The sequence below is a fragment of the Phacochoerus africanus genome, chromosome 8 (assembly GCF_016906955.1).
Source record: "Phacochoerus africanus isolate WHEZ1 chromosome 8, ROS_Pafr_v1, whole genome shotgun sequence".
Classification (NCBI taxonomy): domain Eukaryota; kingdom Metazoa; phylum Chordata; class Mammalia; order Artiodactyla; family Suidae; genus Phacochoerus; species Phacochoerus africanus.
The window spans coordinates 72,433,466-72,446,938 of record NC_062551.1 but is presented as its reverse complement, the minus strand read 5'-3'; the positions used below and the strand labels follow the sequence as shown (position 1 = coordinate 72,446,938).

Here is a 13,473-nt window from a genome sequence, read left to right as displayed (position 1 = left end):
TGGAATCTAATCAGGTGTCCCTTTCTGATTGGATGTTAGCAGATGCAAAGAGGGATGACATGATTAGAAAGGTCTATAAAACCTCAGGCACCAAAGAAGAAATGCAGAATCTTTTGGCTCTGGAGTCACCGGTTTTGTTCTCCAGATCTCCATGGGTCTGAGACCCGAGCACTCTGAAGGCATCGGCATAGTAAGTTCCCAAGCTCAGAAAGGTGCACCCTCTTCTTCCCTATGGTCAGCTGGTGTTGAATGGTGGCACGTAACTCAGGAGGGGGTGGATTAAATTATATCTTTTCAGATGAACCTACACCACAGGTTCATCTGAAAAGGTTTATATCTTGGTATTGTCTGAATCCCATAATATTTTGATTTGTGCTTTGGCTTTTATCAATTTTCACTGTCCGAACCAAGAAGACATTCTTAATGAGATGTGTCTGTTTTGGATTTTATTTCTAGACATTTAAAATACTTATTTGGTACTTATCTAGGGAGTTCCTGTCATGGCTCAGAGGTAACAAAAGCAACTAGTATCCATAAGGACTCACGTTTGATCCCTGGCCTTGCTCAGTGGGTTAAGGATCCAGTGTTGCGGAGAGCTGTGGCGTAGGTCCCAGAGGCAGCTCGGATCTGGCATTGCTGTGGCTGTGGTATAGGCAGGCAGCTGTAGCTCTGATTGGACCCCTAACCTGGGAACCTCCATATGCCACAGCTGCGCCCTTAAAAAGAACAAAACTAAGTAAATAAATGAATTAATTAAATGAAAATAAAAAACTTATTTGGTGCATAAGTGACATTCCTTTTAGAGCTATCTCCTTAATCTTTACCAGCCAGGTAACTGCAGTCGTTGACAATGTGGGCTGTGCTGATCCACGAAATGGTCCTATCCCCCCAGTTTGGGGCTCTAAGTGATAATCCAAAAGGCTTTTCCAAGGAAAGACTGGGGTCAGCTTTCAGTCCTCTTGGTGCCATCTTCCCAGTGGACATGAATTCAGTTCAGCAGTGGATGGAACTTAATGGGTTCGTGGTCGCCGTTCTTCCCCATCGGAACTAGTGAGATGCATGTTTTCGATCCAGTAGGGAGTTAGAGCTTTGTGTCCACTGAGCCCAGAGTGGAATTGGGGGGGCCGGCGGGGGTAAATAGGGCATTTCCACCCCTGCAAGAGCAGTGGCCTTGGCTCTGAATAGGTTCCTCTGAGGGGTGGGGAGACCATGTGCTCATGCTTGGTCTGAAACGGACCCCTTGCTCCCTGGCGGTTTCTGCAGGATCCCATTTTGAGCCGAGGGAGGATGAACGTGAGGACCCCGCCGAGTCTCCTGGACCTGGCAGAGAGCAGCCTGCTGAGGAACGAAGCCTTGGCCATCTCTGCTCTGGACTCTCTGCCCAGGGAGCTCTTCCCAGCACTGTTCATGAAGGCCTTCTACAGGAGACGCAGCCAGACCCTGAAGGCCATGGTGCAAGCCTGGCCCTTCGTCCGCCTGCCTCTGGGGGGCCTGAAAGACATGGCTCGTGTTAGGGTCGGGAGGCCCATACAAGCCGTGCTGGAAGGGGTTGATGTTCTGCTTGCCCAGAAGGTTCGCCCCAGGTGAGTCTGATCCAGGGAGCCTGCTAGGGTTCTGGGCATCCAAGGGGAGACAAGGGCACTGAGGGAAGGCGGATGATCAAGGGGCGGACCAGAGGGATCTGATGATGCCATGAAGAAGCTCGGAGTCGCTGGCTCACTGTGGGAAATAGCTTCTGGACACACAGGGGTGCCTGAGATGAAGGGGACCTGAAGGAACAAGCCTCGCCTCCTCCTCCCAGGAAGGCTTAGAGGTGCCAGCAAGGGAGACCCAGGAAGGGCAGAGGGAGATGGAGGAAAGTGAGGCAAGAGAGAAGGAGAGGGCAAGGCAGCTCCTGACCTCAAGCTGTGAAGTAGCAGCAGCACAGACGGGCAGTAGGCTGTCAAATTCTGAGGCTGAGGCTTCATCCTGTGTGCATTTTAGCTGCATCCCCGTCAACCTCCTTTTTCCCCACAGAGGCTGCAATCTGCAAGTGCTGGATTTACGGAGCACTGGCCAGAACTTCTGGATCATGTGGTCTGGATCCAGTGATGACGTCTACTCAAGATCACAAATGGCACCAGTGGCTGAGGTCAGGTCAAGGCCAAAGCAGCCGGTGGCCCCTTTGGATGTGTTCATAGACCTTTGCCTGAAGAAAAGGACCCTGGATCACTTCACCACCTATCTCCTCAGCTGGGTGGAACAGAGAAGAATTTCCATACACCTGTGCTGTAAGAAGCTGAAGATCTCTGCAATGCCCATGGAAAATATTATGAAGGTCCTGGCTCAGGTGCAGCTGGACTGTATTCAGGAGGTGCAAGTGAACTGCACCTGGCAGCTGTCCACTCTGGCCACGTTTGCTCCTCTCCTGGGCCAGATGATCAATGTGCAGAGACTCTCTCTCTCCCACATCCATGGGTCCGCCCTTGAGGAGAAGGAGCAGCAGCATGTTGTCCAAATTCTCTCTCAGTTCCTCAGGCTGCACCACCTCCGGGATCTCTATATGGACTCCCCCGTCTTCCTCAAAGGTCACCTGGACCAGATGCTCAGGTGAGGGTGGCACCACTGGCCGAGTAACAGTGAACAGACCACTAATATGTCAAATGCCCTATCTCCACTGCTGCTCTCTTCTGAGCTGTGCTCTCCCGCAACCACCGAAATCAAGGCAGGGGGACAAACTCGTATAGAGGTTCTGGAGCAGGGCATCATACTAGGAAGGTACAGGTTGTGGGCGGATGAATCTAGTGAGGGTGTGAGTATTAGATTTTTTTCTTCAGGAGGCGATGTCGTTCAGAGTACTTAGGAAAACGGGGGGCATTGAAGGTGGAAAACCATCAGACAGGAATTTTTCTAAAAGGAGGAGCTGTGCTCACCATTTTTGTTTACATAACGAGCCTCTGCCAAATTACCCCATCTGTACAGGGTTATTATTTGCTTCCGGTAAGGTAGTGAATAGGTAAGAAATGGATGATGCTGGAGACACGATGGTCATGGAGCAGGAGCCAAAAAGCGGTTAAGCGGGAGACCTTTCGGGGCTCAGCAGAAATGAATCCAACAAGGAACCATGAGGTTTCGGGTTCAATCCCTAGCCTTGACCAGTGGGCTAAGGATCTGGCATGGCCATGAGCTGTGGTGTAGGTCACAGAGGTGGCTCAGATCTGGCATTGCTGTGGCTGTGGCATAGGCCAGCCCCTACAGCTCCAATGAGCCCCCTAGCCGGGGAACCTCCATATGCTGCCAGGGCCGCCCTAAAAATACAAAAAAAAAAAAAAAGGTGGTTAAGTGGGAGTTCCCATTGGGGCTCAGCAGAAATGAATCCGACTAGTATCCATGAGGATACTTCAGTGTGTTAAATATAAAAATCCAGTGTTGCCATGAGCTCTGGCATAGGTCCCATACACAGCTCAGAGCTGGCATGGCTATGACTGTGGCTAGCAGCTACAGCTCTGATTCCCTAGCCTTGGAACTTCCATATGCTGCAGGTGTAGCCATAAAAAGAAAAATAAAAGTAGTAAGTGGTTTGCAGAGGATGCAGGGATGGATGTGAGCCCCTGCAGACTGGCCCCTCCAGGTGATGTGGGACCTTGCCCACTTTGATTCTCTGTCCATGTCTCCCACCGTCTCACCTGGCCTAGACATACAGGTGCCTGGGGCATGAGCATGGGCTGAAAGAAGCCTGAGTTGAAGGATTTTATGTTCTGTCTCCTAATAGGAAAATTCAGTGATGCCCACACTCGATCGAGACTCGGTGTCAGGCTTTCCTCTGCGCGTGTTCTTGCCCATTCCGTTCTCTTCATTCATCACTGTAACGAAGCGCAATGGGTTTTACTCTGCTTAGCTACTGAGTAGTGTTTTCAAGATACTGTAAACTTGACCCAACCACACAGGGACGGTGACAAGCCTCGGCCTAAACTGAGACTAGGAATTCTGGGTGTTGATCTTCATAAGACAGTTGGAAAGACTCATCTCTTCAAGTTTAGTTCACTTACCACCCTGGTTTCTCAGACCTATTGCTTGTTTTCTCCCCAGGAGCCTGAGGAACCCCTTGGACAACCTCATAATAACTCACTGCCAGCTAACAGAATCAGACTTGACCCACCTGTCCCAGTGGCCATACATCAGCCGGCTAAAAGGCCTGGATCTGAGTGGCATCACGCTGACCCAATTTACTCCTGATCTCCAAGTTCTGCTGGAGGAAGTTGCATCCAACCTCGAGGAACTGAATTTAGAGCAGTGTGGGATCACGGACTCCCAGCTGGAGGCCATCCTGCCTGCCCTGAGCCGCTGCTCCCAGCTCAGGACCATCAGCCTGTGTGGGAACCTCCTCTCCATGGCCATCATGGAGAAGCTGCTGAGTCACACCGCCAGGCTGTCCAGTTTAAAGGAAGAGTTTTATCCTGCCCCTCGGGAGAGTTTCAGCTCCAGTGGAGCCCTCCACCTGGGGAGACTTGCCCAGCTGAAGGCGCAGCTGATTGAGATGATGAGGGGCTTTGGCGGTCCCAGGACCATCTGGCTCAGCTCCAGCCCGTGTCCTCGCTGGGGCAATAAGACGTTCTATCACGAGGAGCCCTTTCTCTACCACTGCTATACACCTGCCTAATCGGGTGCCTCCATCCAAAGCTGTCTTCTGGACACTTGAAAACTGAAATCTAGGACATGGGTGCATCGCGAAGGGAACACAGACTCATGGTTTCAGCGACCTGCTCAATGTGAATGGGGAAAGCAGAGGAGGTCTAGCAGGGGTGCAGGATTCTGGGAGTTGATGGGACTTTCAGGCACATGGGTTTATAGGGTCAGCAGTGGGAATCTAAATTTCTGGAGAGAAATTTGGGATTGACACACGCATGTTGGAGTTATCTCTGGGTGGAGGTTTGTAAAGAAATGGTCACAAATAAAGAGTCTTTGTGCACATGGACTGGTGTTCTCCTTGATATATTACTTGTTGTGTCTGCTCACACCTTAGGCACCTCTAGTTACTGATGACTGACAAGATGCACTGAATTGTCTATGATCTGAAACTCTACTCTTCCCTTCGGTTCTCTGTTCTGTCTTGGGCATCTTTTACCATTTTCCTTATTTCTGTGGCTCTTCAGTGAGGGATTGTACACAGTCAGGGGAACATCCTTGGTGGCCAAAGAGACATTTGAAAGAAGAGCTTTAAACAAAAGCAGGGCCCTCGCTGCTGACTCAGGCCATGACTCTGAACATGAGCATTGCTTGTGGTTCTCCACCTGGGTCCATCAGCCTCAGTTCCTGGCCTTTGTGTGTTTTGGGCAAGGGTGTCACTACACAAGGAGAGCCCCCCAGGTCTAGAAGGGGCCACCACACTACAGAAGAGCCAGAGCCTCTTGTCCTCACCAACCCATGGAAGTGGGTAGTGTTTTCTTGAAATGTGATGAGCAAAGACATCCAAATTCCTTTGAAGCAGACTATAAAACAGTACGAGCATATAACAGGGTTTTAGCATTTCTTTCTTTCCTTCCTTCTTTCTTTCTTTCTTTCTTTCCTTCCTTCCTTCCTTCCTTCCTTCCTTCCTTCCTTCTTTCTTTCTTTCTTTCTTTCTTTCTTTCTTTCTTTCTTTCTTTCTTTCTTTCTTTCCTTTTTCTTTCTTTCTTTCTTCTTCCTCTCTCTCTCTCTCTTTCTTTCTTTCTTTCATCTTTTTAGGGCCACACTCAAGGCATATGGAAGATCCCGGGCCAGGGGATGAATCGAAGTTGTAGCTGCCAGCCACAACCACAGCCACAGCATTGCCAGATTGGAGGTGTATGTGCAACCTATAACAGAGCTCAGAGCAGTGATGGATTCCTAACCCACTAAGCCAGACCCGGAATCGAACCCACTTCCTCACGGATACTGGTTGGGTTCATTACCCCTGAGTCACAACAGGAACTCCCTAGCATTTCCTCACCATGTCAGGAGTTAGATCCTTTGTGGTGGTAGGTCATGTCATGGAGAGATTGACATCACTCCCATATCATTGGCTCTCTCTCCCTATCGGGGAAAACTAGTCTAGCGTATTTTATCATGAACATAGCAGCATGTATATGCATTAGGAATTTTGAGGGGAGTGGCCTTGTACTGTTCCAGAGGAGGATGAATTCCAAGGTCCGCCACTTACAAGCGAGAGAACCAGCAAAGTTAGATGTGTAGCTCTGACTGAGACTGAGGGTGGAAAACCAGGGGAGCTGACGATGCAACTCCAAAGCCAAGGCCAAAAGCCTGAGAACAATGAGACCACTGGTGGAAGTTGCACCATCTCAAGTCTCAAGAGCCAGAAGCGCCACTGTTCACGGGCAAGAAGAGAAAGAGGGAGAGTGCATGCAGTCTTCTTCCATTCAGGCCCCCAAGGTATTGGGTGAGGCCACCCACACTGGCAAGGGCAGCTCTCCCCACTCAGTGGATGGACTCAAATGCTAACTATCTCTTCCAGAAACACCATCTCAGAAACACTCACAGTCAATGTCACAGGAAGTTCATCATCGCAACGACCACAGACAAAGGGCACTCGAAGGAAGGCTCCTTGCTGAGGACCCAGAGGCTGGTGCTGCTCAGGCATGGAGTGGATAGTGGGTGTGGGCACCCCAGGCAAGAGGCAGAGCTTCCCCATGCAGTGTGGGTAAGGACGCAACACAGCACATGGGGTTCCTATGGGGTCAATGAGACAATGCAGGGTGAGGGCTTGGCACTGGACCTGGCGTGCAGTTCGAGCTCAACACGTGGGCCTTTTCCTTCTTTTCCCCTCGTAGCAGACGTCTCCAGGATTCTTCATTCCTCGGGCTTCTCCTCTTCCTGCAATAGGAAGGAAAGAAGGAAGGACCCGATATTTACATGAGGTCCCCAATGAATTGTAATCTACCGAAGCTGCTTTCATGGTCAGCTCAGGAAGGGGAACTGGAAGGTTTATGAATGATTCCGTTCATCTCTAGTGATAGACCTTCTGAGCTTCAGGAGTTCTAGGCCAACTACTGGTAGATCAGACCAGCACACATAAAGAAATTCTGTAAAATTCATTGAGTTAAAAAAAAAAAGATGTTCTGTATGTAGGTCTATAGTGTTCAGCATTCTTTAAAAAAATCTGCTGCTGTAATGGATACATGCTAGTTGATGACACATATTTGTGCTGTGATTTATGTAAATATAGAAGGTAGTATTATTTTTTTAATTTTAAAGGATATTGTTCCTGGATGGCACAGGGAACAATAATCAATATGCAATGATAAACGAAACTGGAAAAGAATATGAAAAAGAAAATATATATGTGTAACTGAATCTTTTTGCTATATAGCAGGAATTAATAACATTGTAAATCAACTATATTTCAATAACAATTTTAGAAATAAAATTACAAAGAAAATTTAGTCCCTTTTTTTTTGTCTTTTTGTCTCTTTAGGGCTGCACTCGGAGCACATGGAGGTTCCCAGGCTAGGGGTCGAATAGGAGCTGTAAGTGCCGGCCTACACCAGAGCCACAGCAACGCCAGATCCGAGCTGCATCTGCGACCTACACCACAGCTCACAGCAACGCCGGATCCTTAACCCACTGAGTGAGGTCAGGGATCAAACCCGCAACATCATGCTTCCTAGTCGGATTCGTTTCCTCTCCACTACTATGGGAACTCCAAAATTTAGTACTTTTAAAGAATGCATGTGGATGTTTTCCCAAAAAACTCTTCCGTTTGCTCTGGAGCCTTAAAAGAAAAGTCTTTAAAAGAGATATTAGGAGTTCCTACTCTGGTGCAGTGGGTTAAGAATCTGGTATTGCTGTAGCTGTGGGATAGGTCCCAGCTGTGCCCTGGATTGGACCCATGGCCTGGGAACTTCCATATGCCATGCATGGCTGAAAAAGGGGAGAAAACAGTTCAATGAACAATAATTGTCTCTTCAGTTAAAAATATTTAGGCATTCCTGTTGTGGCTCAGCCTTAATGAAACTCACAAGATCCATGAGGATGCAGGTTCGATCCCTGGCCTCGCTCAGTGGGTTAAAGGATCCTGCATTGTTGTGAGCTGTGGTGTAGGTCACAGACCCGTCTTGGTTCTGGCATTGCTGTGGCTGTGGCATAGGACAGAAGCCGCAACTCCAATTCAACCCCTAGCCTGGGAGCATCCATAATCCAAGGGTGTGGTCCTAAAAAAAATCAGAATAATAAAATTTCAGAACTGGAACTATTACAATTCTGTTTTTAAAAGCACACTTTGGAGTTCCCCTCATGGCTCAGTGGTTAAGGAATCCGACTAGGAACGATGAGTTTGTGGGTTCGATCCCTGGCCTTGCTCAGTGGGTTAAGGATCTGGCGTTGCCATGAGCTGCGGTGTAGGTAGCAGCTGTGGTGTAGGTCACAGACACGGCTGGGATCCTGAGTTGCTGTGGCTCTGGCGTAGGCTGGCGTCTACAGCTCCAATTCATCCCCTAGCCTGGGAACCTCCATGTGCCACGGGTGCGGCCCTAGAAAAGACAAACAAACAAACAAACAAACAAAACCGCTTTTCATCTTAGAGCTTCTTGTGTCCCAGGTAAAATTGAACACAAGGTACAGAGAGTTTCCATCTAACTCCTGCCCCCACCACAGGCATCCTCACTAGCTAGGGCTCTATTCTGCCTTTATCACCCTCAGTTCCCCTCAGGCTACACCTTGGGGTCAAGAGGCTGCAGCGGCAGATGGCTTTTTGGCTGCAACATCCTTCGATTCTGGAGATGGCAGGTGACAGTCAGCTCATCATGGGCAAACTTCCTCCAAATTTTGGGAGGCTCTTCATGACTGGTTTTGTCCCATGATGCTAGGAAGGCTCATTCCTAGATCAGGGGAGGATTCTGATCATAAAGCACTCAAGGTGCTAATTTTTGGATTATGCCCTGTTGATAGTATAACATTCTCTGGATTTTCTGTCTTACTGGAATATTACGATCCAGGATATTTTTTTCTCCTTGTTTCTTCCCATAACTAGAGTTTCATTATTACAAGTATTCTACATAGAGTTATACATAAGATTGGCCTCACGAGGGAATTCCTGTCATCCATGGCTCAGTGATAATGAACCAACTAGAATCCATGAGGACGTTTGTTTGAACCCTGGCCTCCTCAGTGGGTTAAGGATCCTGCATTGCTGCAAGCTGTGGTGTAGGTCGAAGACCCAGCTCAGATCTGGCCTTGCTGTGGCGGTGGTGTAGGCCAGCAGCTGCAGCTCCGATTCAACCCCTAGCCTGGGAGTGTCCATAATCCAAGAGTGTGGTCCTTAAAACAAAAAAAAATAAAAATTTTAAAAGATTGGCCCCGGAGTTCCCATCGCGGCTCATTGGAAGCAAATCTGACCAGCATCAGTGAGGATGCATGTTCAACCCCTGGCCTTGCTCAGTGGGTTAAGGATCCACTGTTGCCAAGAGTTGTGGTGTAGGTGGGAGACGCAGCCCGGATACTGTGTCGCTGTGGCTGTCGTGTAAGCCAGCAGCTCCAGCTTTGATTCGGCCCCTAGTCTGGGAACCTCCATATCCTGCAGGTGCAGCCCTAAAAAGACAAAAAAAAAAAAAAAAGAAAAAATTGTCCTTAAGATGTTGGAGGCCTGGCAGCAAACTGGTTAGGGCAAGAGATAAAAATCTTATAACACAGACAGGATATAATAAATATTAGTGGTAACATGAATCAATTCATAGAAAAGCAAGAGAGGGGCACAAGGCATAAATAATAAAATTTAATAATAATTTAGTAATAAAATTTGGAAATCAGCGGAGAGAACAAATTAAAACAGTGATTAGTATAACAAGTAGTAATCTGGTTACCACAAGCCATCAACTCTACATGGGGAGGTGGCAGGAAAAGCCAAATCCCGGAGGGATTAGGTAGAGAGAAAAAGGTGAATGCTTTATCTGTGTTTACACAGGTATACTTCATAAATGTGTTGGAGGTCCTAGTTAACAGAAGAGGAAAAATTTGAGGGAAAAGAAATATTGAAATCCACTGTATTCAGAGAAAATAATACAATTATAAATCATACTTAGCAATTCATTCACTCCATTATAATCATCTCCTGATGGTCTCAATGACGTCATCAGATTTTGCACTAGTGTTTGGTAAATTCTTACCCAGCTCAATGGCATAATCTAAAAGTCACCAGAAACTTTTATTTGTCAGAAATGCCTTTTTACGAATCTTCTAGAAATATCACACTCAAACCATGATTGTCTATAAGTGACAAAAGACTTCAAATGGCATCCTTAAAGGTTTGATTACAATGCAATTGATAAGAAACTTTTTCTATGACATACAAAATTTTAAGATAAGGACTAGAATTAGGACTGATAGCATTATACCAGGATATATCAGATTTTGGAATCCATACAAATTTTGGAATACCTATACTAATGAAATTCACCCACACAGTGTAACCTAAGAAGATTTAACCTCCACTTATTTGACAGTTTCCTTGTAAGTTAACATAACCAAATAAACTTAATATCTCTCTTTGGGAGGTTTCAGCGGCTGCTGGAAGAACCTCAAAGGTAGCCGGAGGTCAAAAGAATTTTGTTTAGAGTTTGAAGTGGGGAAGGTTTTCAAAGACATCAAAAGGCTTAAAACACGTGGTCAAATACAATCATAGGTCACTGTGAAACAATATTTATAAATTCAAAGAAAGGGACAATAAGAGATTTTTTGCAAAGACAGATCATTAGACGGCAAAGAAATTCACAATTTTTTTTTTTTTTGTCAAAAGTAGTTCAACAGTCCAAGAAAACTTCCTTCTCTTAACACAGAGAGAAAAATAAAAGACAGACCAGCACCTGCCCACCCTCAACAACAATCTTCATTTACCTGATAAAAAGAAATACCGTTACAGCCGGACTTTGCACAAAACTCCTCTCTCAGGGCTCCCTTTTTACAAACCTTCCACCACTTTCCGTGTTAGTTTATCCCCTATTTTCTTTCCTCTCCCCATGCAACGAACTTTAGCACCAAATCACCCTTAACAAAATGCATGTCCATTCTCCAAACCCGTTTTTGCTGAGAACACACCTGCTTTCCTTCACTCCTAAGTTCGGGGAACATCATTTACTTTCCAGGACCCTTGTCACGTCTCTTGACGAGGGGTTTTTGGTGGTGTTCTGGGAGGCACCCTGTGTTCCAAGCGTAAACCATGCTAGAGAAAAGGCAGCACAGCTCTGCCTTTTCACGTACCTCTGTGCTGGCTGTTAGGCTTGGGTACGAAATAAGTGATGAACTTATTCTAGTGGGTCCCATGGTTGAGAGGTTCCCAGAGCAAGAGCCAAACCCCGGATCCCAGGTTTGATTCAACCTGCAGAAAAACAGTGCAGGTTTATCTGCATCCTGATTTTTCTCCCTTCTGTCTAGTTGAAAGTCACTGTATGTTTCTGACCTCGGGGTTCACACTAAACATTGTCCTGGCAAAGAAGACGTGTAGAAGGTCAACAAGTGCATGAAAAGATGCTCAACATCACTCATCAGGCAAATGCAATTCAAAACCTCAGTGAGACATCACCTCACACCTTTTAGAAGGACTATGAACAAAAAGGCAAGAGATGACAAACCCGAGGGAAGATGGGGAGAAGAGAATTTTATTTCTGTGCCTAATGGCAGCACCTTGATCAGATTCCGTATTGAATTTAACTAAGTTTGGGGAAACGGATTATCAAGATATAATTGGAAAGGGGCCAGTGGGATTAGGGTTGGGTTCCCAAGGCCCCTGGAAAATGGCTGGGGCTAATGGCCTTTGGGGAAGCATCCTCTGTGGGAAGAGGCTAGAACAAAATATCTCCTGGTAGCAGCTGCCAGTACAAAGGCAAGATTAGGTGTGACTGATCAGGGTTATTTCAACTCTCTCTCCAAGTTCTTTTTTTTTAGGGCTGCGCCCGAGGCATATGGCAGTTCCCAGGTTAGGGGTCCAATCGGAGCTACAGTGGCTGGCCTATACCACAGCCAAAGCAATGCCAGATCAGAGCCACACCATAGCTCACGGCAGTGCCTGACCCTTGACCCACTGAGCAAGGCCAGGGATCAAACCTGAGTCATCACGAGTACTAGACAGGTTCGTTACTGCTGAGCCACAATGAGAACTCCAGTTATTCCATTTTAATTTCTTAATTCCATCTAGAAAAAAAGTCTTTTAATCTCCATCTTACCAAATTGGGGGAAAAAAACCATATTTTGTGGTTTTATGGAAAGTTTGGGTCATTTGCAAGGTCCTTTTAAGAATGGCCAGCTCTGCACTGCCCAGCCCCCATCCTCACTCTTCATGGTGATTTCAACCCTGACCTCCTTCAGAGGAGCCATGACTCAAGCCTGGAGGACCCGCCACCCCCCGGGTTGCATTTCCCTTGCTGCCTGAATGGGCTCAGGATCTGCTGTGTCGCCAGCAGGACACTGAGGTGGCAACTTGATACAAGGACTCCTCTGTATCCATGTTGGGGGAGAAAGAAAACAGCGTCTTCAGGAAGCTGTTTTAGTTCTGGGAGATTCTGATTATTTTGATCTGATCAAAGATCCCCCAACATAATGCTTTGGTTTTCTTTTCCTTCCTTCCTTCTTTCTTCTCCATCTCTTGTCAGGAAGGAAAAAAAACCCGTCCCGTCTCACCCCCAGGGCAGAACTGTTCATATTAGGAAAACTCCATAATGTTCAGGAGTGAATCCAGGAATGACTCCTTGCCCCGCCCCCGCCATTCCTTCTCTTTCTTGAACAATTTGTCTGATTCAGTCAACTCATATGAAGAAAGACAAATATCCAATTAGAATTAACCTGGTGGACGGTCTAGACTCTAATTAGGTATAGTTTTCTGACTGGAAGATAGCAGTGGGAAAGGCAGGTGATATGATTAGAAAGGTGTACAAAAGCCTCAGGGACCAAAGAAGAGATGCAGAAGTTTCTCGCTCTGGAGTCGCTGCCTGGTTCCCCACCGGAACTGAGGTCTGAACACCCTGCCAACCACGCCAGAGTAGGTAAGTTAGTCTCAGTTAAGGACCCCTTGATCTTACCAGTGGTCCGCTGGTCTCGAAAGAGAGCATGCAGCTAGGGATGGCAGGGAGATTTTTCATTTTCCTTCCTTTTCAGATGAATGGATTTAAGGTGTTTGTTTTGTCCTAATTCCAAGCATTTTGATCTGCACTTATTTTTTTTATTTTCACGTTGATTTTTTTTTATCATAAATTGATTTTTATCTAAATATCTTAACCAACTAGATATACTTCTTAATGAAAAACATCTGTTTGGAATTTTCATTCTTTTTATTTATTTATTTTTCTTTTTCTTTTCCTTTTTTTTTTTTTTTTTTTTTAGGGAGTGCTCACAGCATAGGGAAGGAAGTTCCCAGGTTAGGGATCGAATAGGAGCTACAGTGGCTGACCTACGCCACAGCGACAGCAATGCCAGATCCAAGCCACGTCTGTGACCTACACCACAGCTCACAGCAACGCCAAATCCTTAACCCAC

The 13,473-nt window shown here is 46.6% G+C and overlaps 1 protein-coding gene across 1 annotated transcript; it reads left to right on the top strand.

Moving 5' to 3' along the window:
- The first annotated feature begins 1,287 nt into the window (after nt 1–1,287).
- On the top strand, nt 1,288–4,639 carry LOC125133323 (PRAME family member 8-like). Its single transcript, XM_047791433.1, has 3 exons — nt 1,288–1,583; nt 1,984–2,589; nt 4,069–4,639. The coding sequence occupies exons 1-3, from the start codon at nt 1,288–1,290 to the stop codon at nt 4,637–4,639; spliced, it is 1,473 nt and encodes a 490-aa protein (XP_047647389.1).
- The last annotated feature ends 8,834 nt before the right edge of the window (nt 4,640–13,473 follow it).

Coding starts and splice junctions, on each gene's coding strand:
- LOC125133323 (XM_047791433.1), top strand. CDS start 1,288: ATGAACGTGAGGACCCCGCCGAGTCTCCTGGACCTGGCAGAGAGCAGC. Junction 1,584..1,983: donor GCCCAGAAGGTTCGCCCCAG/GTGAGTCTGATC, acceptor TGTGCATTTTAG/CTGCATCCCCGTCAACCTCC. Junction 2,590..4,068: donor CACCTGGACCAGATGCTCAG/GTGAGGGTGGCA, acceptor TTTTCTCCCCAG/GAGCCTGAGGAACCCCTTGG.